The 25,516-nt window shown below is 56.3% G+C and overlaps 1 protein-coding gene across 3 annotated transcripts; it reads right to left on the bottom strand.

The window, feature by feature from the left end:
• Positions 1 to 1,617: 1,617 nt before the first annotated feature.
• On the bottom strand, positions 1,618 to 25,456 carry RIMS3 (regulating synaptic membrane exocytosis 3). 3 transcript variants are annotated; one of them, XM_066564802.1, is made up of 7 exons: positions 25,424 to 25,456; positions 14,916 to 15,190; positions 13,464 to 13,605; positions 13,270 to 13,382; positions 12,164 to 12,265; positions 11,931 to 12,070; positions 1,618 to 11,116 (listed from the first exon to the last, which is right to left on the bottom strand). In XM_066564802.1, exons 2-7 carry the CDS (start codon positions 15,139 to 15,141, stop codon positions 10,904 to 10,906), a joined length of 936 nt encoding a protein of 311 aa, XP_066420899.1. In that variant the 5' UTR covers positions 15,142 to 15,190; positions 25,424 to 25,456; the 3' UTR covers positions 1,618 to 10,903. The 3 variants fall into 3 exon arrangements, with proteins under 3 accessions (XP_066420899.1, XP_066420898.1, XP_066420900.1); XM_066564801.1 differs by lacking the exon at positions 25,424 to 25,456 and adding an exon at positions 19,086 to 19,198; XM_066564803.1 differs by lacking the exon at positions 25,424 to 25,456 and adding an exon at positions 18,825 to 18,875.
• Positions 25,457 to 25,516: the final 60 nt, after the last annotated feature.

Below are 25,516 nucleotides of genomic sequence, written 5' to 3'. Positions count from 1 at the left end.
CCACCACGAGCTCAGCCCCGTCCTCAGCACAGTCAATGCACACAGGGGAGGGGAAACCTCCCTGCACAAAGCTCCACCCGAGCTCCTGGGTAGCACTTGATGCCCTGCTGGGCACCTGGGCACAGGTGGGACTGGGAAATCTGGACTGAATCCTGCCCAGAAAGCTGGGATTTCTCACTTCAACTTGCAGTGTTAGATTTATTATTTTTGGGGGGTTTTTTTGGTGGGTTTTTTTTTTTTTTTGGGGGGGGGTGGGGAACCTCATTTGGTGCTGAGGAACTGGATCTAAGCCGAGCCCAGGGGCAAGCAAGCCTTGCTACCTCCTCCCTCGAGGGGAGCTCTCCCTGCTCCCACCCTCCTTGGAACCAAAGTCCTTGGGAAAAGCCCCTCTCCCACCCACCCACCCTGAGCAAGCAGGAATCTCGCCCAGAGTGGGGGCAAAGCCGATGGAATGTGAAAAACTTGCACTCCAGAGTGAACTTTTCTGGCTGGTGTTAAGATTTGATGGGATTTCACTTTTAACAATCTTAACCAGAGTTAATTCTCCGGGGCCCAGAGCCCTGTGCAAGTTTTCTTACACTTTTAAAAAATTATTCTGACATCCTAATTTATACTTTTTTCATATTATTTCTTTTTTTTTTTTCTGTTTTGTTTCGTTCTTGTTGTCGTTGTTCCTGTGTAAAATCCTGGTTCCTCCCTTTCCTGGCTCGCTTGGGACATTTTAATCTTAGGCAGATTTCTTTTCTCATCTCCAGTAGAACCCAAAACTGCTTCAAAAGTCAGCAAGAAGTCGGACTTGTGGTCTGCTCTCTCCTGTGGATATGTAAATTCCCAAATAAAACATTGCAGTGGACTCCTCTGGTGCTGGTGGTCACTCCAGGTGTGGGAATTCAGGGGATTTCATCCCAAAAATCAGCCCAAATTCCCTCTGGTTTTGGGCTCTGTCCCAAATGCCAGGGAGCTGAGGGAGCACAGCCAGGCCTGGAAGAATCCAAAGTTGACACTTTTATATACAAACCCCTCAGCTTTGGGATGGGGGGAAGGTGGAGCAGAATTCCTGCAGCTGCTGGGATGAAATTATTTCATTCCAGCTTTAATTCCATTATTCCAACCGTTTTAAACTCGGGTTTAACAAAACCTTGTGGGGGCTCATCCGAAAACGTGAAGGGGCAGGGAAAATCAGAGAATTGTGGAATTGCAGGATGGTTTGGGTCCCATTCACCCCCTGCTCCTTTCCCCATCCCAGATTTTTCCTTTGGACACTTCCAGGGGTGGAGCAGCCACAGCTTCCCTGGGAATCCCATCCCATCCCCTCCTCAGCCTCACAGGGAGGAATTTCATCCCAAAATCCCACCCAACCCTGCCCATTCCCATTTTTCCTGTCCCTCCCCATTTTTCCTGGGAAGCTGGAGGGGATTTGGGAACCAGGGAGGTTTTGGGGTCTTTTATTCATTATGGGATTTCTTTCCTGCTTTTTCCAGGGAAAAAAAAAAATATATATATATATATATTTATTCCATTCCCCTCTTTCCCAGAGCATCCACGAGGGATTGTGAGATTTTTATTTTTTATTATTATTTTTTGGGGGAAAAAAAACTCAACCCAAGCACAAGCAAAAAGTTTTCAAGCTGGCTTTAATCATCTCCACTTGCTGCCCCAATACTGTACATGCAAAGCCAATTAAAAGGTGAATAATTCAGCTTTTCCTCCCTCTTTTTTTTTGTGTAGTTTTTTTTTTTGGGGGGGGAGGAAAATGTCAGGAATATTTTACAAAACAACGTGCGCCCTCGGAGCCGTCAGTCCCGCAGATAGAAACCACAAAAATACAAGAGTTTGACATTTAAGAAAGGACCACACACGCACATAGAAAACGGGACAGGACACAGGTAGAAAATTCCATTTGCTCGTTTTTGGAAATATTCCCACTTTTCTGTCGCCATCCCAAACCCGTCCCCTGCTCTTGGATGTGGGGCTGGGGCTCCAAGGATGCTCCAGGTCCCCCCTGCCCGGTGATTTTTGGGGAGGGTGGGGTTGTGGAATGGGAGGAATCTGTCATTAAACCCATTTTAGCATAAATTGTTAAATGATGCTCCCAGAAATCCTAAAATCTGCTCCCATCCCAGAAAACCCTGAAATATCCAAGGGAAATCCTCCCCTGGCTCTCCCTCCCCCCTCAGCTGCCACCTTCTCATTCAGTGCCAATTAACTCGTGGTTAATTAAGCTCTGACGCTTCCCCCCCTTTCCTGGTGATCCCTTTCCATGCAAATTTTGGGGGATTTGAGGCTAAAATGTGAAGAATTTTCAAATCCTTGTGGGGTTTTGCACTTTTCACCCCTGTCCCTCCTTTCAGCCTCGGCTTCCAAGGGTTTGGAATTTCTGGCAGAGCTCTGGGAGCATCTCCTTGCCTTTAATCCCTCATCATTCCCACCCTTTTATTCCCTTTTTATTTTATTTTCAATGGATCCAAACCAGCCTGAAATTCCACCATTTTTTTCCCCCTCAAACCTTTTAGGGGGAATCTGGGTTGAAAGTTTCCTTATTCTGGATAAAATCCCTCCATTTGGAATGGAAATCCAGAATTTTTGCATGGGATAAACATTCCCAAACTCCACTTTGCCCACTCCCAAAAGCCCATCGGGGTTTTTCCCCTTTGCTTTGATTTCCCTGGTGCTGCTGCCAACCTGAATTCCAGGAGAAATTCCCAACTTTCTTTTCCCCTTTTTTTGGTGTAAACTTGAGGGATTAATGACAGATTCCAGAGTCCTGGATCATCCTGAACATTCCAGGGGTGAATTCCGAGCTGGGGAGGAGGAGGAAGAGGAGGAGGATGATGATGGGATGGGGAAGATTCTCTCTTTTCGTGAAAAGATCAAAGCCCTTTAAGAAAACAAGGCCACCAACTTCAAAGTGCTCTGAACATTCAGGGGCTCCCCCTTGGGACCGGGAATTCCTTTGGGAAATTCCCTGGGGTGGGATTTGTGCCCTTCCAAGGGCTTTGGAGAGGGATTTGGAAAGGGATTTGTGCCCTTCCAAGGGCTCTGGAAAAGGATTTGTGCCCTTCCAAGGGCTTTGGAAAGGGATTTGTGCCCTTCCAAATGCTTTGGAAAGGGATTTGTGCCCTTCAAAGGGCGTTGGAAAATGCTTTGGAGAGGGATTTGTGCCCATCCAAGGCCTTTGGAGAGGGATTTGTGCCCCTTCCAAATGCTTTGGAGAGGAATTTGTGCCCCCCCAAGGGCTTTGTGCCCTTCCAAGGGCTTTGGAAAAGGATTTCTGCCCCTTCCAAGGGCTTTGGAAAAGGATTTGTGCCCTTCAAAGGGCTTTGGAAAGGGATTTGTGCCCTTCCAAGGGCTTTGGAGAGGGATTTGGAAAGGGATTTGTGCCCTTCCAAGGGCGTTGGAAAGGGATTTGTGCCCTTCCAAATGCTTTGGAAAGGGATTTGTGCCCTTCCAAATGCTTTGGAAAGGGATTTGTGCCATTCCAAATGCTTTGGAAAGGGATTTGTGCCCCTCCAAGGGCTCTGGAAAAGGATTTGTGCCCTTCCAAGGGCTTTGGAAAAGGATTTCTGCCCCTTCCAAGGGATTTGGAAAGGGATTTGTGCCCCTCCAAGGGCTTTGGAAAAGGATTTGTGCCCTTCCAAGGGCTTTGGAGAGGGATTTGGAAAAGGATTTGTGCCCTTCAAAGGGCTTTGGAGAGGGATTTGTGCCCTTCCAAATGCTTTGGAAAGGGATTTGTGCCCTTCCAAATGCTTTGGAAAGGGATTTGTGCCCCTCCAAGGGCTCTGGAAAAGGATTTGTGCCCTTCCAAGGGCTCTGGAAAAGGATTTGGAGAGGGATTTGTGCCCATCCAAGGCCTTTGGAGAGGGATTTGTGCCCCTTCCAAATGCTTTGGAGAGGAATTTGTGCCCCTCCAAGGGCTTTGTGCCCTTCCAAGGGCTTTGGAAAAGGATTTCTGCCCCTTCCAAGGGATTTGGAAAGGGATTTGTGCCCCTCCAAGGGCTTTGGAAAAGGATTTGTGCCCTTCAAAGGGCTTTGGAGAGGGATTTGTGCCCTTCCAAATGCTTTGGAGAGGGATTTGTGCCCCTCCCAGGGCTTTGGACAGAGCTTTGTGCCCCTCCCAGGGGCGGGAGCAGCGCTGGATTTTGGAGTCGAGCCCCTCGCCCACCCCTGGGAAGGTTTTGGGGGGCTCAGGGCAGCCCTGGAGGGGCTGCTGGACAGGGAAGGTGGAGAAGGGGCACAGGGATCCCTCTGGATCATCCCTCCAGCCCCGGGATTCCCTTGCCCTGGGCTCAAATCCCAAAGGGAGCAGGGCTGGGAGTTGCCCACCCCAATCATGGATTGCTTTTCATTCCACAGGGAAACAGAAACAACAACAAAAAAAAACCAAACCAAAACAAAAACCAAAACAAAAATAAAAACCCTGGATGTGGCCGAGTGCACAAGCTCTGGGTCCTAAAGGAATGGAAAAAGTGGGAAAAGGGAAGGATCCAAGGAAAAGGAAAGGATGAGGTATAGCAACAACCGGAGCTCCAGGCCCTGGGGGAGCACTGGGATCTCCTGCATCCCTGGAGTCCATCCCGGTGTTCCTGAGGGATGCTCAGGGGTCCCACAACGTGGAGGTTCCTCAGTCACCCAGACCAACACTTGGACACTTTTCTGTGTCTTTTTCAACCCAAAATCTTCCTCAGGTGAGCGGGTTTGATTCTCCCACCCGGTCACGGAGTGACCCCCAAAATTCCAACCCTGTTGTTTGGGATGCTTTTTCTTCTTTTTTTTTTTTTTTTTTTTTCCCTAAAAAGTCTTTCCTGCAGCTTTTCAACTCCTAAAAGTGATTTTCATACCTTTAACCAACCAGCCAAGGATTGGGAGGGGGTTTCTCCATGAAAAAAAAAAATCCTGGCCTGTCCATGGAAGTGTCCCAGGATGGGGCTTGGAGCAGCCTCTGAGGGGCTGGAATTTGATGGATTTTAAAGTCTTTCCCACCCAAACCAGCCTGGGACCTGTGGAGCAGAGGGAAGATTTCCAGCTGGAACACTGGGAAAGGCCTTGGCACAGCAGGATGCAAACCCTGCTGGGAATTCTCCAGATCCATCTGCAGCCATGAAATCCCCAGGGAAAGCAGGGAGGGCTCTTCCCATCCACGAGGAAAAACACATCCAGGTTGGGTTCAGCCCGCTGGTCCTTGATCTGCACAATTCTGGTATTTTCCAAACCAATCCAGAGGTTCCCACATCCAGGCATTTCCCCATCCATCCAGAAAGTCAACTGGAAAAAAACACTTTCCACCTGGAAAAACATCCCTGGTGCAGTTTTTCGTGGGAGGGAAAAAAATCCTTCCTGCCCTGCTGGGTGGGATTTGTGAGTCCAGGTGGGAATGGTGGAATCCAGGCTGGATTTCCCAAGCTGTGGCGTCAGGCAGTGAACAGAAGAGATTCCCTGTCAGCCAAGGGAATTCTGATCCCATTCCTGAGGAATTCCTGGTCTGGGTGGAAGCAGGAGCTGGGAGCTCCTGGAGGAAAGGTTGGCAGAGCTGGGAAAGGTGGAGAGGATTTTTCCTCCCTCCCCTTTCTGGTGCTCTGTGGCAGTGGATTCAGGGAATTGGTGCTGGATTCCACTGGATTTTGGGAAAACTCCCACCCAAACCTCCTCTCCCAGGTTTTTCAGCGCGCCCTGATGGTGATGAAACAGCAGCTGCATTCTGGCTGATCCCAATTTCTTGGAAATTTTCCCTGGACTTTGGCAAATCTGGTCCGTTCCAGACCAGGGATAACTCAGGCCTGGAATCTCGGAGTGTTCTCTGTGCTTTGTGTGAGTTTTGTCAGCTTCCAGGGGATGTTCCAGCATCATTCCAAGGTTTTTTTGGGTTTTTTTGTCAAGTCCATCCTCGTGATCCCAGCTGGGGGTTTGGATTTCAGTTCTGGCAGTGTCAGGTGGGGGCTGCTCCTCTCTGCTGGGGGCTGGGTGTGAAATGTGCTGCAAAACTGATGTAATTCCATATTAATTCCTCTTTCTAGGAAAAAAAAAAAATCTCTGGCAAATCCAGTGATTCGGATTTCTTTTCTCGATAGAAAACAGAGAAAACCATCAAACCCAAAATTCCTTCCAGGGAATTTTGCAAAATCAAATTGCACATCAAAAAATGCCCTTTCTGAGAAAATATTCCCCCAGAAAAACAACCAAAGTCCCATCTTGGAGTGCAGGAATTCATCCTGGGATGGGGTTCCCTTCCTCAGGAGCTGGCACGGGGCTCAGTTTGGGATTTCTGGGCGTCTTGGCCGTGTTTTTCTCCTTGTTTGAGGAAGGAAAACATCTGACACGAGCTCCTGGGGCTTGAGAAACGAGAAGCTGATGTTGCAACCCCAGCGTGGCCCAGTCCTGGCTTCTGCCCCGGTTTGGGTTTCCCACTCCAGTTTGAGGTGGGTCATTCCTGCTGGGAGGCGAGCGGCAGCTCCTGGGGGAATGGAAGGGAAGGAGGGAACGTTTTCCTGGATTTTGGTGTCATTTCATGGCATTCCCACTTCTCCAGGAGCAGGAGGAACCTCTCCCATGGAGGGCTGCACTTTGTCCTTGTCACCCCCAACTCACGAGCCAAAACCTTTGGGTTTTCCTCACTCCCAGGCGGAATTTCACTGGGATTTTTCCAGCAGAAAGCCAGGGATGCTTGTGCTGGCCCTGGGGAACACATGGTGGCTCCCCCAACTCATCCTCACAAGCCAAAACCTTTGGGTTTTCCTCACTCCCAGGTGGAATTTCACTGCAGAAAGCCAGGGATGCTTGTGCTGGCCCTGGGGAGTGCACGGTGGCTCCCTCAAGTCATCCCCAGCTCATCCTCACGAAAATCTTTGGGTTCTCCTCATTCCCATGTGGATTTTCACCGTGATTTTTCCAGCAGAAAGCCAGCGAAGCCCGTGCTGGCCCCGGTGGCCGCGCTCTGCTGATTCCCCCGCCCCTGCTCCCGTCAGGCAGGGCCGTGGGATGTTCCTGGGATGTTCCTGGCAGCCGGGACGGAGCAGGGAATGCGGGAATGCGGAGGGGGGTGGGAAGCTGTGCCCACGCCAGCAGCACAAGGTCCCTGCTCAGCTCCCTGCTCTGCCCACGCTCCTGCTCCGTGCCCGGGATGATCCCACCGCGGCAGAGCTGAAGTTTTTCCCATTAGAATCGAGTTGGTGAAGCCAGAGGGAAGAGCAGCAGCTTGGAGGAGCAGAAAGCTTCTCATTTTGGGACGCTTTCCCTCGTGGAGAGTCAAAAATCTGGCGCAGGTTGAGCCTCTTGGAATTCTGCTTGCCGTGATTCCATGCTGGCCTCATGGAATTGCTCCGTGCTCAGGAGGGAACATTGAGTCCAAGCCGTTGTCTGCTCCTGTCTCAGTGCTCAGGGCGCTGAGTTTATTCCCCAAACCACCAGAGATCCAGGATCTCCCACATTCCCAGAGATCTCCATCCGGGAATCGCAGCCCACGCTCCTCCTCTGAGGAGGATTTCATCCTTCATCCTTCACGGGGGGGAAAGGATGAACTTTTCCCCATCCCAGCTCAGCAGGATCCAGACAATTCCCTTCTGGGTGGTTTGGAGTTGGCAAAGTCACAGAAGCAGCTCCGAGTCCCCTTCACGATGGCACCAAAGCTGTGGCAGCGCCGGGTGGATTGGCCACAGCACAGAGTCCCGCTGGCCACGGGTTTGGGGCTGTGGAACCCCAAGTGTGGGTTTGAGGCCCCAGAGTTTGGGGATTTATTTGTAGACCTGCAGATCTGGTTTGTAGACCCCCAAGTTTGGGGATTTGTGGACCCCAAGATTTGGGGTTGTGGAACTTTGGGGTTATGGAACCCCAGGTTTGGGTTGGCGGAGCCCCTGGTTTGGGGATTTGTGGACCCCAAGATTTGGGGTTGTGGAACTTTGGGGTTATGGAACCCCAGGTTTGGGTTGGCGGAGCCCCTGGTTTGGGGCTTGTGGACCCCAAGATTTGGGGTTGTGGAACTTTGGGGTTATGGAACCCCAGGTTTGGGTTGGCGGAGCCCCTGGTTTGGGGCTTGTGGACCCCAAGGTTTAGATTTGTGAACCCTCAAGTTTGGATTTATGATTGCCCAGATCCGGATTTGTGAACCCCCAAGTTTGGGGTTGTGGACCTCCAGATTTGGGTGGGTGGAACCCCAGATTTGAGGTTGTGGGACACCAAGTTTGGGGTTTTGAGCCCCCAGATTTGGGGTTACGCCACCCCAGAATTGGGGTCGTGGACCTCAAGGCTTGGATTTGTGAACCCTCAGGTTTGGGTTTGTGGACCCCTGGGACTGGATGTACAATCCCCCAGATTTGGACTTGCGGACCCCAGCGTTGGGGTTGAGGACTCCCACGTTTGGTTTTATGGACCCCAGGTTTGGGGCTGGGTTTGTGGAGGGAACAGCTTCATCCCAACAGTCTTTTCCTTCGGGTTTGGGTTTGTTCTGCTGTGGCTGAGCTGGTTCTTCATTCCCGGCGCCACCAGGAGAAGCCCAGGTGGGTTTGTTGTGCTCTGTGCATCGTGGAATTCTGCGTTTTGCCAAGAAATAATCCTATAAAAACCCCCAGCCTTGCTGTGGGGTGCTTTGTGGTGAAGACTGAAGGTCAGAGCCAGCCCCGTGAAATTCCCCATGAACCTCTTGTCCTCTTCCAGTCTCCTCAACTTTTGGTGTTGTCGGGATTTTGTTCCTTCTCTCTTGGGAACTGATCCTTCAGGACAGTCATTGGATTTAGGAATATTTGATGAAGAAACCAAGAGTTTCTAGTGGTGTCTCCCCTGAGTAATTTCAGCAAATTTCAATAGGCACCTTCAAAAAAAGCTTCCGTTAATTCCCGGGTTTGCTACAAGAACTGGATCCCATCGGAGGGAACCAAAATGCTGCTTGGAAAAAACAAACAAAACGAACAAAAAAAACCCCCCCAAAAACGCTCACCCCGCTAAGGAGCTCCTCCGTCTGCCCCCCGAATTCCAGAGCTGCTCTTGAGATGTCCCCCTGGAGAGAACCAGGCTCGGATTCCGCTCCTGCTTGGAATTCAAATATCCAGGAGGGCATCCCAGATCTCCAGAAGGGTGTCCCAACCCCAAGGATGTCCCAGATCTCGAGGGGAGCGTGCTGGAGCCCGGGAAGGGAATCCCAGGACCTGGGAATCTCAGAACTTGGGAATCCCGGAGCTTGGGAGTCCCAGAACTTGGGAAGGAAATCCCAGAGCCCAGGAAGGGAATCCCAGAGCTTGGGAAGGGAATCCCAGAGCTTGAGAAGGGAATCCCAGAGCCCGGGAAAGGAATCCCAGAGCTTGGGAAGGGAATCCCAGAGCTTGGGAAGGGAATCCCACAGCTTGGGAAGGGAATCCCAGAGCTTGGGAAGGGAATCCCACAGCTTGGGAAGGGAATCCCACAGCTTGAGGAGGACAGCCTGGTCTGGAGGAGGCGGAGGAGGAGATCCCAGCTCCAAGGAGGGCATCTCCAGGAGGGGATCCAAGATCCTGGGAAGGTCATCCCAGCCCTCAGGGAGGGTATCCCAACCCCTGAGGAGGGAATCCCAGCCTTTAAGCACGGCATCCTACTCCAAGGAGGCTATTCCAGACCCCAAGAAGGGGCATCCCGGCCCCTGAGGAGGGAATGCCAGCCTCGAGGAGAGCATTCCAGACCTCGAGGAAAGCATCCCAACCCCGAGCAGGGGTTTCCCAGACCCCAAGGAGGGACAGCCAGACCTCAAGGAGGGCATCCGAGATCCGAGGAGAGCGTTCCAGGCCTCAAGGAGGACATCCCAGCTCCAGGGAGAACATTCCGGCTCCATGGAGAACATCTCAGCTCCAAGGAGGACATTCTAGACCTTGAGGAGGACATCCCAGCTCCAAGGAGAGCATTCCAGACCTCGAGGAGAACATCCCAGCTCCAAGGAGAGCATTCCAGACCTCGAGGAGAACGTGCCAGCCCTCCAGCTGGGAAGGAGGGGGCTGGGAGGCAGCCGATCCACCAGGATCCTGGTGTTCCTGCTCCGTTGTGTCGCCTTCTCCCTCCTCCCACGAGGCATTCCCAGAGTTTGTCCTTTGGGTCTGGTTTTGGCCGGACACGAGGAGAAGCCCAGTGGACACCAAGGGGAGCCCAGCGCCCCTTTCCCTGTCCCCTCTTGCTTTGGCAATGGTCACAGGCTACATGCTCCCGGGAAAAACCCAAAAAAAACCCAAAAATTGGGGGAAAAAAAAATTAAAAAAAAAAAAAAAGGCAGGGAAATGGCCACCAAAAGTGCTGGGAAAGCGACCAAACGGGATGAGACTGGCAGATGTTCCCGGTCCATCCGGAGTTCTCTTGGGTATTGCAGTGAATGTGTTGTTAGCACGTGGCAAAGCTACATAAGAGAAGATGCTACATTCCTTAGAAAACAAAAAAATAGTGCTGAGTTGGATCTGTTCTGAGTTCGGTGGGGTTTTTCCCCTCGGAAAGCCACCTTTTCCTGGGAGGCAGGGAAAGGGAGACCTCAGGGAGGGCATTCCAGATCCCAAAGAGGCCATTCCCAACCTCGAGGAGAGCATCCCAAACTTGAGGAAACCATCCCAACCCCGAGGCAGGAAAAAGGAACCTCGTCCTCAGCCAGGCTGGGCTGCTCCCAGCAGGGTTGGGGGAGAGCTGGGAGCTCCCAGGACGAGGTCTGGGAACAGTCTGGGCTCGGTGGCAGTCGCAGCCCTCGGGGGGAATTTTCACCTCTCCTTCCCCCCTGCCTCACACCCAGTCCTTGCTCCCTCTCCCTTCCCAGGGAGGGCGTCCAGGGCAGATTTTTTCGTGGGGGAAGGAGATTGAAAATTAATTAAAAAAAAAAAGGGGAAAAAAAATAAAATAAAAAGAAGGATATTTACAGCTCTCCATGACCAGTTCTGCAAGGTCTCCTTGGATGTCTCCTTGCCCATCCCAGCCTCTACGGGCAGGAGGGGCTGGTGGAGCTCTCCAGGGAGGACTGGGAGAGGCGGCGGGTCAGGGGTCCGATGCTGGAGTCGGCCAGGGAGGAGGTTGGGAAGAGTTTGTACCAGCCCGAGACGGCGCTGGAGAGATCCAGCTCCTCCAGGATGATCTGGGCCATCCCCATGAAGCACTTGTGGTCCATGCGCCCGTAATCGCCCCAGACGATCACCTGCGGGCAGGGAACGGGTGATGGAGCTGGGAGTTGTGGGGAAATCCATGCCCAGATGGGAAATCCCTGCTGGGGTCGGGCTGGGGAAGGTCTGAGGGACAGCAGGAAGGGCTCTGGGGATCCCTGGAATTGCTCCTCTCACCCTGTGAGGGTCGGGAGCTCCTGGCACGGGGCATCCCAGATCCCAAAGAGGGCACCCCAACCTCGAGGAGAGCATCCCAGCCCTGAGGAAAACATCCCAAACTTGAGGAAACAATCCCAACCCCAAGCAGGGCATTCCAGACCTCCAGGAAAACATCCTGGACCTCAAGAAGAACATCCCAACCCCAAGGAGAGCATCCCAACCTCAAGGAGATCACTCCAGACCTCAAGGAGAACATCCCAGCCCCAAGGAGAGCATCCCAACCTTAAGCGAGGCATTCCAGACTTTGAGGAGAACATCCCAGACCTCAAGGAGGGCATTCCAGATCCCAAAGAGGTCATTCCAGACCTCAAGGAGAACATCCCAACCCTAAGCAAGGCATCCCAGACCTTGAGGAGAACATTCCAGACCTCAAGGAGAACATCCCAACCCCAGGCAGGGCATTCCAGACCCCAAGAAGGGCACCCAGACCTCAAGGAGAAGGTCCCAGCTCCAAGGAGGGCATCGCAGCCCACAGAAGCTGCGGCTGTCCCATCCCTGGACAGCCTTTCCCATTTCCCTTTCCCATTTCCCTTTCCCTTTCCCTTTCCCTTTCCCATCCCTGGCAGTGTCCAAGGAAAGGCTGGATGGGGCTCAGAGCCACCTGGGACAGGGGAAGGTGTCCCTGCCTACCTGCAGGACTTTGCCCTGGGGACTCTCCTCGAAGAGCAGGGGCTGCTGGTACGAGGGGTCACAGGTTTTCTTCACCACCTTGGTCTTCTTCTTGGCCAGGCAGACGCCGTTCTCCAGCAGGTAAACCTTCACATAGGTGGCTGCCGTGGGAGACAGGGACAAGCAGGGACGTGGAGCAGGATCCTGGGATGATCCCAGCACGGCAGCCACCCCCTCCCTCCACAGCCACCTACCAGGGATGCACTTGGAGCCCATCTTTGGGATGAGCCCCCGGGCCTGGATCACGTCCACCTCGAGCTGCCCGTTGCGGTCAGCCATGCCCACGTGGACATCGCCTGCAAGGGGGGACACGCCTTCAGGGCCGTGCCTGATGGTCCCCTCCCCTGGGGACAGCCACAGCCCCGTGTCCCCATCACCACTGGGAACAGAGCAGATCCCAAAGAGGCCATCTGCACACACGGAGTCCCACTGGATGCCTGGTTTGCTGGGAATTGGGGGCTCAGTGGATGGGAAGGAGCTTGCAGAGATCTGGGTGGGAGCCCCTCCTCCCTCCCCATCAGCTCCATCCCTGTCACTGGCATTTTATCCCTCATGGTGGGAATAAGGCTGGGATTTTCCCGGGCCAGGTGATCCCCAGGAAAACGAGAGGCTGGGACAGGAGGGATCAGGGGGCAGGAATTCTGAGGGGTCCAACCACACCTCTCCCTTTCCCATTTCCCATTTCCCCTTTCCCATTTCCCTTTTCCCTTTTCCCTTTCCCTTCCCCTTCCCCTTTCCCTTTCCCATTTCCATTTCCCCTTTCCCTTTCCCTTTTTCCTTTCTCCTTTCCCTTCCCCTTTGCCCTTCCCTTCCCTGAACTTCCCTGAACCTCGCTCCTTCTGGGATTTACTCAGGACCAGCTCCCAGTACCACAGGGACAGAGGGGACAGGACTGGGGACACCAGGCAGCTCTTGCCATTCCCAGCATCTGCAGCCCAGGCAGATCAGGGGTCACCTTGGGATGTGTCCCCAGCTGCTGCTGCTGGCTGGGAATTCACACTTGGGGTGCAACTTTTGATCCCCATTTGGGATTTCAGAGGGAAAAGAGGGGACAGAGGGGAGGGTTTGGCTCCAGGATGCTGGAAAAGGAAGCCCAGGGACGAGGAAGCCCCGGGAAAAGGCAGAGCCGCTGCTTCCCAGGGATGCCCTGCCCTGAGCCCTGCTCCCCTGCATGGGGCAGAGCATCCCCAAGCATCCCGGGATGGGCTGGGATGGAGCCCTGGGGAGAAACACGCGGCCTCTTGGAATAAACACGCGGCCTTTTCCCCTCTTCCCTCCCTCCGGAGCCTCCCCTGCTCACCCATCGGGGGCGTCGCCAGGGTCTGCCGCCCCACGAGCTGCCCCGGCCCCAGCCCGTCGAGGAAATCGCTGAACTGGCTCTCGGCTCCCAGCCGCGTGGTGGGGAAGATGAACCTGCAAAAGATTTTCATGGAGCATCCCCCTCTGCCGGGAGGGGTCCCCGGCTCCCCTCCCGATGCCTGCCCCGTTCCTTACGTGCCGTCGGAGCTGTTGCTGTTGGTGCTGCCGTCCGTGGACTCCCGGCTGCCCTGCCGGGTCACCCTGGTCCTCATCTCCACGGCGATGCCGGTCTCGGTGCTCCTGCGGATGGTGCTGCGCAGCTTTTTGGGGCCGCCCTCTGGAATTGGAGACGGGATCAGCTCCAGCTCCTGCCCCCAGCCCTTCCCTGCCTTCCTGGTTTCCTGGTTTCCATCATTCCAGGGAGTTGTGCGCCGTTCCCTGGGTGAATCCCCACGGGATCCTGCACGGACACACCCCGGTGCGGCAGGAGAGGAGAGCCAGGGGCTGGCTCTGTGTCCCCATGTCCCCGTGTCCCCACTCCATCTGCCACAGCCTCACTCTGTCCCAGTTTTGGATGGCTGAGGGTCCCCTCTGCAACTGAGACCTGCCCCGCTCACCCCACAAGAGCTGGCACCGTCCATTGGCCTCCAAAGTCCCCGTGCCAGAGGGGACAGGAACCTTTCCCCTTTCCTCCTTTGAGGAAACAATCCCAACCCCATGGAGAGTATCCCAACAATGCCACAGCCACAACGCTCCTGATGTCCCCTTTCTCCACTCTCCCAGTGCCCCTGTCCCCATGCCAGAGGGGACAGCAATCCACGATGTCAGAGCCTCCCGATGTCCCCTTTCTCCATCCCTTTGTTCTCCTGTCCCCATACCAGAGGGGACAACCTGCAATGCCACAGCACCAACGCTGCCTGATGTCCCCTGGGCTTCCAAAATCCCTGTCCCCATGCCAGAGGGGACAATCCGCAGTGCCACAGGTGTGGGCACAGCCCCAACACCACCTGATGTCCCCTTTCCTCCACCCCGCTCCCCGCCACGTGTCCCTGGTGGTGGCAGATGGCAGCAGGAGGAGGAGGAGGGTGGCACGAGCGGCCACCCCTGGCACTGTCCCCAGGCCCCGCTGTGTGACCATGTGTGAGTGGTGGCATTGCCAGCTTTGTCCTGCTCGTTCAGGGCTGTCCCCACGCAAGGGTTTGCCCGGTCCTGGCAGCTCCCTGGAACTGCCTTAAAATTGAGGGAAAAATTAACTGGGGAGTGATTGAAGCTGTTAGAATTATATAATGTATATAATTATAATTATATAATAATATAATTATTATATACATATTATACTATATTATATATATTTACATTATACATATATGATATATAATAGACAATATATAATATACAATATACAATATATAATATGCATATATTATATAATATAGTATACATGCAATATATTCTATATAATATATATTAAATATTATATAATATGCCTTTTTATAATATAAGGTATTTAGGTGCCATTTTTGGGGTGTAATTTTTGGGTGCCATTTCTCAGGCGCCATTTTTAGACGCCTCCATCGCACGCGGGCCACCAAATCCTGCCTGGCGGCCGCCTCAAACCCCAAGAACAGGATCAGGGCGGCCTCTCACCGGTCTGGTTGAGCTGCAGGGTGCTCTTGCTCCACTGGGACAGCCCCACGATGGCCACCATCTTGGCGCCCAGGCTGGAGCGTCGCTTCTTGCTGGCGGTGACGGTGACGGAGACGGAGTCGGCGCTGCCGCGCGCGCTCTTCTCCAGGCTGTACATCTCGCCGCTGATGCTGGAGCTGCGCACCACATTCCTGGCGGATGAGGAGCTGGCATCCCCGTTGAACATGGTCAGCGCGCCCGCCGGCACCGGCACCGGCTCTGCTGCCCGGGATCAGCTGCGGGGACAAGTTGGGGACGTTCACAGCGGTTGTGGCATTGTCCCCATGGGGATGGGTGGTGCCATCGAAGGGTTAAAAAAGCCAGGAAGTTCAGGTGGCACAACCCACGGAGAGGTGGAAATTAGGGAAATGTTTTCCCGCTGGGAACTCCCCAGGCTCCCTCAGGAGCATTCCCGAGGCTGCCAGAGCTCCAGGGATGCACAGGGATGGGATTTTAGGGTGTCTGTGCAGGGCCAGGGGTTGGACTGGGGGATCCTTGTGGGTTCCTTTAATCTCAGTATATTCCAAGGATTTTTTCCCCCACACATGGGAGCAGCAGGAAGGGAACTCCCTCAGGAGCATTCCAAAGGATGCCAAAGGATGGGATTTTGGGGTGTCTGTGCAGGACCTGGGGTTGGATTGGATGATCTTTGTAGGTTTCTTTAATCTCAGTATATCCCAAGATTTTTTCCCCCACCCATGGGAGCAGCAGGAAGGGAACTCCCCAGGCTCCCTCAGGAGCATTCCTAAGGATGCCAGAGCTCCAGGAGCATTTGGATACCACTCCCAGGGATGCCCAAGGTGGGATTTTAGGGTGTCTGTGCAGGACCTGGGGTTGGACTGAATTATTCTTGTGGGTTCCTTTAATCTCAGTATATTCCAAGATTTTTCCCCCACCTATGAGAGCAACAGGAAGGGGTCAGGAACCCTGGGGTGAACATCCAGCCCTGCCTCAGCTCCCTGCAGGACCCAGACACTCCCAACATCCAGGAGACACCTGGATGAGCAGAAGGCTCTGAGTGCCACCAGCCTGCCCAGCCAGGGGTGAGGGGTCCCTTGGGTACAGCCCCATCCATCCCTGAGGACACCCAAAATCACATCCAGCCAAGTTTTCCCTGCACACCCCCTTCTCCAAACATCTCCACATCTGCACATCTCCAGGTGATGGGATGGGAATCCCTGGATGGGAGCACTAGGGGTGGATGGCAGAGCTCCCACACGGCCCTGCTGCCTTCCCTTGGCCATGAATATTTAAACTCCAGCAGGATGGAGCATCCATCTTCCAGGGAAAGGTGAATTATTAACTGCAGGCCAAGTGAAGCCACTTTGTGATAATGGATGGAGGCAGCGCCTGGAAAAATGTTTCCCTTTCAGGAGAGAGGGATGGGGAGTGGGGCAGGGTGGGGGTTCTGCTGGGATGAGACCTGATGGGAATCATGGATGAGACCTGGCAGGAGCTGTGGGATCAGCTCCAGCACTGCTGAACTCGCGGATTTTTCAATGGCAGGGCGGAGCGGGTGATTAGTCATTAATACCATTAATATCATTAATTAGCTCCCTCCTGGCTGGGGTTTTCCCTCCTGGCTCTGCCCAGGCATTGACCCACGGCCTTGCCCCCACTCCTGGTGCCTGGGGGGCTCAGCACTGACCCCCCAGCTCCAGAGGGATGGAGGCCTTGGATAAAGCCATGGGTGTGGGATGTATCCCAGCTCCAGAGGGATGGATCCCCTGGGATAAAGCCATGGGTGTGGGATGAGCCCCAGCTCCAGAGGGATGGATCCCTTGGATAAAGCCATCACTATGGGATGTATCCCAGCTCCAGAGGGGTGGATCCCCTGGGATAAAGCCATCACTATGGGATGTATCCCAGCTCCAGAGGGGTGGATCCCCTGGGATAAAGCCATCACTATGGGATGTATCCCAGCTCCAGAGGGGTGGATCCTCTGGGATAAAGCCATTGGTTTGGATGAGTCCCAGCTCCAGAGGGATGGATCCCTTGGATAAAGCCATCACTATGGGATGTATGCCAGCTCCAGAGGGATGGAGCCCTTGGATAAAGCTGTCGGTTTGGATGAGCCCAGCTCCAGAGGGATGGAGCCATTGGCACCAGGTGCAATCCCAGCTCTGGATCTGCCCCATCACAGCCCCGTGCTGATGTCCAGCACCTCCTCGAGGAGGGGTCAGGGCTGATCTGCTGCCCTGGGGACCTTTGGGGTGGCATTTCCCAATGCCACCCACCACTCTCAGGCTCCAAACCTGCTGCAGTCCCTGAGTTTTCCCTTAGGCTGCACCTGACACAGGGAATGGATCCCAAACACTTCCCCATGCCTCAGTTTCCCCACCAGCAATCCTGGCTTAGGCTGTGCCTGAGCAAACACAAATCCCTCTGCACGAGGGCTCAGCCAGGCCCAGCCCAGGCCCCTCCACGCTCCAGGTGAGAAATCCCTGTGACAACCCAGCCCAGGAGAGCACACAGGGCTCCTGCTGCTGTTCCCCACCGGCTACTCCAGCCGCCCAGAGAGCACCAGGCTCTGGTGGGAGCAAATTAGATCAGGAGAGCAGAGCGCTAATGGGATCATTTCCAATGCAACACACACGGGGATAATCCACTGCAAAGGAAGCCGAGCAGCTCCTCAGCCTGAAGGGAGGATTTGCTTTCCCCTGCCCGTGATTTTACCCCGTATCTCCCTGCACAATCTGTTTCTGCCCAGAGTGGGTGCTGGGTGGGGGGTTCAGGGGTGCCTGGTGCTGATACGAGCTGGGCTGGAGATTGAGTGCTGGAGACTGTGGCTGTCACGGCTGAGCTGGCCTTGGTACGGCCACAGCATCCTTGGCACGGCCACAGCATCCTCAGTATGGCCACAGCACCCTCAGTATCGCCACAGCACCCTCAGTATGGCCACAGCATCCTCAGTGTGGCCACAGCATCCTCAGTATGGCCACAGCACCCTCAGTATGGCCACAGCATCCTCAGTGTGGCCACAGCATCCTCAGTGTGGCCACAGCATCCTCACAACATCCTTGGCATGGCCACAGCATCCTGAGCACCACCACAGTGCCCTCAGCATGGCCACAGCAACCTCAGTATGGTCACGGCATCCTCAGTATCACCACAGTGCCCTCAGCACTACCACAGTGCTGTCAGCACGGCCACAGCATCCTTGGTGCCACCACAGCATCCTCAGCACCACCACAGCATCCTCAGTATGGCCACAGTGCCCTCAGCATGGCTACAGCATCACTGATGCCACCACAGCATCCTTGGTGCCACCACAGCATCCTCAGCATAGCCACAGCATCTCTGGCATGGCCACAGCACCCCTGATGCCACCACGGCACCCCTGATGCCACCACAGCACCCTTGGCACAGTTACAGCATACTTGGTACAATCACAGCATCCTTGGTGCCACCACAGCATCCTCAGCACGGCCACAGAATCTCTGGCATGGCCACAGCACCCTTGGTACCACCACAGCACCCTCGGCATGGCCAAGGCATCCTCAGTACCACCACAGCACCCTTAATGCCACCACAGCACCCTTGATGCCACCACAGCATCCTCAGCATGGTCACAGCATCTCTGGCTTGGCCACAGCCCCCCTGATGCCACCACAGCACCCCTGATGCCACCACAGCCCCCTCAGCCCGCTCTGTCCCTGCCCCGGCTCCCCCTTCCCGGCAGCGCGGGGGGAGTCAGGAACCGCAGAGCTTTCCCCTCGAACACCATTTCTCCTTGCCCTCCGTGTATTTATTCCCCGGCTCCCGATCCAGGGATGCTCGGAGCCATCCCCGTGACGCCGCATCCAGCCCGCTCCATGGGAACCGCGCTCCGAGCTCCCGGGGCAGCGCCGCAGCCCCCGCAGCGCTCACCGCCACCGCGCTCCGTCCTTGCGGGAGACAACGAGCACCGGCAGCCCCGGGGAGTTCCCCGGCGAGCCCGAGGGATGCACGGAGCCCGCGGACAGCGCCGGGAGCCGTGTCATGGCTGGAGCATCCCCGGTGGATGAGCGCAAGCGGCAGGAAAATCGGGATCCCTGTTGCGTGCGGATGGCGGGGGCCGAGCTCTGCCCCTCCCCGCTGGTGGCACCCCAAAAAAATATGAAAAGAAAATAAGAGATGGAGGCGTCTTACCGGCCCTGCGCCGGGGAAGAGGAGGAGGAGGAGGAGGAGGAGGAGGAGGCTCGGCTCAGCTTCCCAGCCCCATCCCGGCCGGATCCGGAGGGTGCCAGGGCGGGTGAAGCTTTCCAGGGTTCTGGAGAGCCGGGGCTGTGCTGGCGCTGCTTCAGCATCTCCCTCAGCATCTCCATGGTTACACGGCTGACCCAGTTCTCCTCCCAGCCCCGAGCAGGGCCACAGTGGTCCAGCGGGGTGGGATGGGCTGGGAGCATCCCTGGGCTGGGATTCAGGGAGCTGATGACCCCCCCCATGATCCCTACAGAGGGCAGGGATGGGAAAAGTGGGGCTCAAGGCAGGACAGGAGGCCGCAGGTGACTGGGCAGTGCCAGGGGGGCTGCAAATGTGGGAAGGGACAGCCTGGGGCTGGGAGGCAGTGCTGGCCCCAAATATGGCACAGAAACAGGAATGAGGGGCAAAATATTGATGGGAAAAGTGGGTGCCTTGGGAAAAGCTCTGGAGAAGGAGGGAACAGCCCTGCAGGTGCCCCCACACAGGTGGGAAAGGAGGAGGAGGAGGAGGAGGAAAGTGCTAAATGAGCACGGTGGGGGTGGCTGGGAGTGCTGCCTTGCCAGGGAAGGAGGCAGAGGGATTTTAGGAGCTGTTTGCTCCCTCAAAACCACCAAGGGAAAAACGGGGCTGTAAAAAACCCTGGCACTGGGGCAGGAGGTTCTTCCTGTCCTTGTGAGGCTGGGGCTGCCTCGAGCCTGGAAAGAAAGCACTGAAAACTGTGCATGTCTGGAACAGGTAGGTCCTAAAATCAGCTTTTTTTGGGAATAAAAAGGTTGCCAGAGCTGCCACCCCAAGGCCCTGTCTAGGCAACAGCACACCAGGACAAGCTGCAGCATCCCAGCTCCCACACACCTGCTCCTGCAGGAATTTGGGAATAAGGCAAGGCTTATTTCCCCTAAAAGTATTTCATTCTAATTAATTGCTTCAGCTTTGATAGGCAGCTGCTTGTATAATTTTAATTGCCCAACAAGGGCTATAATTGGGTGCACGTGAGCTGGGAATTTGGGAGGAACTCCAGGTCCTGGAATTCAGCTTCTCCTGGCTCAGGCAGGTTAGCAAAGTTCTGTCCTGGCTGGGATTTGCTGCAGGTGCAGCGTTATTGCTGCATCAGCTTAAAATTAAAGGATGGGTGCAAATGTGCTCCATTCCTTGGAAAAGTTGGGAAGTTTGGATGGGGCTGTGCACTGGGAGCACCAGTGGGACCCAGACTGGGAGCACCACTGGGACCCAGGCTGGGAGCACCAGTGGGATCCAGGCTGGGAGCACCAGTGGGATCCAGGTTGGGAGCATCACTGGGATCCAGACTGGGAGCACCAGTGGGATCCAGGCTGGGAGCACCAGTGGGATCCAGGTTGGGAGCATCACTGGGATCCAGGCTGGGAGCACCACTGGGATCCAGGCTGGGAGCATCACTGGGATCCAGGCTGGGAGCACCAGTGGGATCCAGGTTGGGAGCATCACTGGGATCCAGGCTGGGAGCACCACTGGGATCCAGGCTGGGAGCATCACTGGGATCCAGACTGGGAGCACCACTGGGATCCAGGCTGGGAGCATCACTGGGATCCAGGCTGGGAGCACCACTGGGATCCAGGCTGGGAGCACCACTGGGATCCAGGCTGGGAGCATCACTGGGATCCAGGCTGGGAGCACCAGTGGGATCCAGGCTGGGAGCACCAGTGGGATCCAGGTTGGGAGCATCACTGGGATCCAGGCTGGGAGCACCAGTGGGATCCAGGCTGGGAGCACCACTGGGATCCAGACTGGGAGCACCAGTGGGACCCAGGTTGGGAGCACCACTGGGATCCAGACTGGGAGCACCAGTGGGACCCAGGCTGGGAGCACCACTGGGATCCAGACTGGGAGCCACAACCCAGCATGGGATCTCCAGGCAGCAGCGACACAGGAGAAATGTCCCATGGGAATCTTCCTGAGTCCTGCTGTGGCCAAACACACCTTGGTCATGGCAATTCCCTTTCCATGCCCATTCCCAGAGGATGTGTCCACCTCTGGATGCCACAGCTCCAGGAGGATCCAGTGGGATCCTCCATGGGGAACCAGTGGGACACAGAGTCCTCCTGCTCCCACTTTGTGCCCATCTTCCACTGGGAAGGTGGGACAGGTGTGGAATTCCAGGCCATCCATGCTGGAGCCCTTCCTGGTGGGGAAGGGGTGCAGGACAGCAGAAGCTGCACCCTGGCCACGCTGTCCCTGTCCCCCGTGTCCCTGCGTGACGTCCGCGCCTGGTTAAATCAGATCTGTGCTGAATCCCAGCGTTTCCTTGGCAACATCAAGGAATCCGAGGAGCAAAAGCCACCCAGCAGGGCCAGGCTGGGGGACAGCCAGCGTCCACTGAGCCCAACTGGCCACCAGAGCCACGGGGGCACTGCGGCAAGCACCGGCCATTCCCGATGGTCCAACCCATCCTGGAGATAATCCAGAGCATGGATAATCTGCTCTGGTGGCACCTCGGTGCTGGCCGTGGCCACCACGGGCAGCTGGGGACGGAGCAGGACCTGGCTGGGGACACACAGGAGCTGGCACTGTGGCCAGTGGGACGCTGCAGCCACGTGGCCCCAAAAACTGGGGCAGCTCTGTGGGGATGCAAGAAACCTGGGATGGGTTTGGAATGGGATGGCCCCAGTCAGATCCTGCCCCTTGTCCTGGTGGCACTGAGGGCTGGCGGGGCCGTGCCAGGCTGGGGCTGATGTGCCTGGCACAGAGGGAAGGGGGAGAGGAGCTTTTCCCGTTCCGGCTGCCGCTGCCTTTCCGGCTCCAAGCTCTGCAATGCAGCTCGCACGGCTCGGCTGCTGTGTGTGAATCCCATCAATATTTCATGGAGCTGCTTCCTCCAGGGGAAGGGCTGCTCTCAGCTCTGGCTTTCTGCTGCTCCTACCAGCAGGGAACATCTGATTTCCTTCCAGCAGCACCCAGCAGATCGCCCTGGTCCTCCCCGTTCCACATTGGCAAATATGCCTGTGCCTTCCGGTAGCTCTGGATCCTGAAATCCCTCAGGTGCCACCCTCGCCCGCTGGCACCTGCCCAGTGCTCCTGGGGTCTCCAGGGATGAGCCACCAGCTCCAGGATGGGTCACCAAACCCGGCCACATCCCCAAATCCACATCCAGCAGCAGGATGTGCCAACAGCCTGGCTGGATCTGACATTCCCTGCCCAGCCACATCCATCTCACAGATCCCAGCTGGCTCCCGAGCCCAGCAGGAGCCAGGGGTGAGCAGCTTTGTTTGCAGAAAAAGTTGCTTTTTTAACTGCTAAGGCTGCACAATTATCCCCGAGCTTCTTCAGGGATCAGCAAGAAAACTTGGGAAGAGTTTTGGGAGCCGGAGCGATGCCAGGAGAGGGCAGAGCCTGCGGCAAACGCCCCTCGCTGTGGCACGGGGAGCTGGGGTGGCTCTCTGGGGGTGGCAGCAGCTCCTGCATCCCTGGAAGAGCAGGAGGATGGGATGAAGGACACGGGATGATCCCAGCAAGGTGCTGTGCCCCAGAGCACTTGTGAGAAGACAAGGCCAAAAGCTCTGGTGTTGCTTCACCACCCAACAACTAAAATCTGCACAGTTCCCAATTTTCGGAGTGAAACTTCCATCTCCAGGAGTCTTTTTGTCTGTGGAAAGGATGAGGAGGCTGGAGAGGCTCCCAGCAGAGCATCCCAGGATGAGGAAGGAGCTCCTGATCCCAGCAGGCAGCAGGAGGAGTGGGGCTGTCAATCCCTTCCCAATAATTCCTAACTGAGGCTCTCTCCCTGCTCGTGGAGATGTGACAAAACATTTGAAGTGCCTTGACAGGGACGCCAAGAGCTGCTGTCACACAGCTCCAGTTTTAATCAGCAGGAAAATTAGGGATTTTCATCACCTTAAACTGCATTTTGTATCTGTGTGAGGCTCCCCAAAGGGCTGTGCTGCAGTGGGAGCCCACGGAGAGCTGAGCTCCAGGGGTGGATGGAAGGGGGGGATTCACCCCCGGATTTGGGGCCAAGCTGCCGCAATGTCACCCTCTGTCCCTGTCCCACAAAGGCTGGAATGGGGACAAAGCGAGAGGCTGGAGTGTGGGAGGTGGCAGGAGTCTGGCCTCACAAAGGGAGGTGGGAGATGGAACAGAGGGAGAGAGGTGTGAGCACAGCGGGAGTGGCCTTGGGGAGGCGTCGGTGCGGGAGGAAACGGGCACAGGAGAACTGGGCTGGAGAGGAGAGCTGAGAGCAGCCAGGGGATCAGCCAGGGATGGTTTGGGAGTGAAAACAGGGATGGAACCAGGGATGGTTTGGGAATGAAACCAGGGATGAAACCAGGGATGGTTTGGGAGTGAAACCAGGGATGGTTTGGGAATGAAACCAGGGATGGTTTGGGAGTGAAAACAGGCATGGTTTGGGAATGGCTGGGGAATTAAACCAGGGATAGCTTGGGAGCAGCCAGGGGATGAAACCAGGGATGGTTTGGGAATGGCTGGGGATGAACACAGGGATGGTTTGGGAGCAGCCAGGGGATGAAACCAGAGATGGTTTGGGAATGGCTGGGGGAGGAAAGCAGGGATGGTTTGGAAATGGCCGGGGATGAAAGCAGGGACAGTTTAGGAGCAGCCAGGGGGATGAAAGCAGGGATGGTTTGGGAGAAGTCAGGGCATCAGGCAAGGATGGTCTGGGAGCAGCCAGGAGATCAGGCAGGAATGGTTTAGGAACAGCCAGGGATGGTTTAGGAACAGCCAGGGGACATAAACAGGGATAATTTGGGAATGGCCAGGGGATGCAGCCAGGGGTGGTTTGGGAATAGCCAGGGCTGGTTTGGGCAGGTGCTCCCTTGCCCTGGGGTGGAAGAACACCCCCAGGCTCCCGTGCCTGGCAGCAAAGCCCATCCCGTGCTCCCGGAGGATCCGCAGCCTCCCGCCCCCAGCTCACAATGGAAACAAGCAGCACAGCCCTGGGGTGCTCCCTGGGCACCCTGACATGGGGGTTCAGCCTTGGAAGCCCCTTTCCCATGGGTCCCAGACGCTGGGAGTGGGCAATGACCATCACAGAACCCATCAAACCCCTGAGGGTGGGCACTGCCCACCACAGAGCCCCATCAAACCCCTGGAATGGGCACTGCCCACCACAGAGCCCCTCAGACCCCTGGAATGGGCACTGCCCACCTCAGAGCCCCTCAGACCCCTGGAATGGGCACTGCCCACCTCAGAGCCCCATCAAACCCCTGGAATGGGCACTGCCCACCACAGAGCCCCCTCAAACCCCTGGAATGGGCACTGCCCACCACAGAGCCCCTCACAGCCACCACCTCCTGTGGGGGCCACCCTCACTGCCAGCTCCCACATAGTGGCCCTGGGGACCCTTTTGGGGCACAGAGGGGACCCTGTGGCCAGCCAGCCCCGAGCCCCTCGGGGTGCCAGGGTGATGCCCACGCTGCCCTCGGGCTGTCCCCACTTGTTGTCGCCCTGGTTGTGGCACGAGGGAGCAGCACAGGAGCTCTGCCCATCCCAGGGCAGGGTCTCACTGCTCCTCGTCCCTTCCTGAACAATTTTGCCTCCAGAACGGACCCCAGCACCTGCCCCAAACCCCACGGAAGGCGGAGGAAGCTCTGGATGAAGGAAGAGGCAAATCCACGCACAAATCCCGGGCTGGAGCCGCCGGGAAGCCCCGGGACGAGCTGAGCCCGGTGCGATGCCCCGGGGCAGACCCTCCCCGCTTCTCCCGGTCCCTATCCCGGTTTTCCCGGCGCTGGGACCGGCGTGCACGGGACGGGCTTGACGTCAACGGGCTTTCAGCGGGATGATGGATGGCACGGGAAGGCGCTCCCGGTGCCGAGCCGCCGGCCGGGAAGCGCTGCCCGCCCCGCACCGGGAGAGGCTCCGGGGAAGCGGCCCGGGGAGCCCTCGGGAACGGGGGGAGCGCGGCCGCAGCTCCCCCGTTTTCGGCGCAGCGATGAATTTGGGGGGGTTCGCATCGCGGCTCGGAGCCTGGGCGATGATTTAGGGGTGCCGTGGGGCATGGGGGGGACCCCGGTGTTGTCCCCACGGGGGGGTCGAGACCCCTCGTTTTCTTCCCTCCCTCCTCCCGGAGCTCCCATCCCGCTGCTCCCCGGTAGCGCAACCGCGCCGGGCATCCCCAAATTCACCATCTCCAAATTCACCATCTCCAAATTCACCATCCATCCCCAAATTCACCATCCCCAAATTCACCATCCCCAAATTCATTCACCTTCCCCGGGGATGCTCCGGGGCAGGTGCGGCCCCGGTGGCCGCGGGGTTGTCGCGGCTGTCCCGGAGCCCCACGGGCACTCACTCACCGCTGCCGCCGCCGCCGCCGCCGCCCGTGCCCGCTCCTCCCCCGGCCCCGGCGGGCTGCTGGGAGCGGCGGGCGGGGGAGCCCCGGGCCCGGC

Source organism: Molothrus aeneus, chromosome 23, assembly GCF_037042795.1.
Source record: "Molothrus aeneus isolate 106 chromosome 23, BPBGC_Maene_1.0, whole genome shotgun sequence".
Lineage (NCBI taxonomy): Eukaryota > Metazoa > Chordata > Aves > Passeriformes > Icteridae > Molothrus > Molothrus aeneus.
This window is presented reverse-complemented; position numbering and strand designations above follow the sequence as displayed.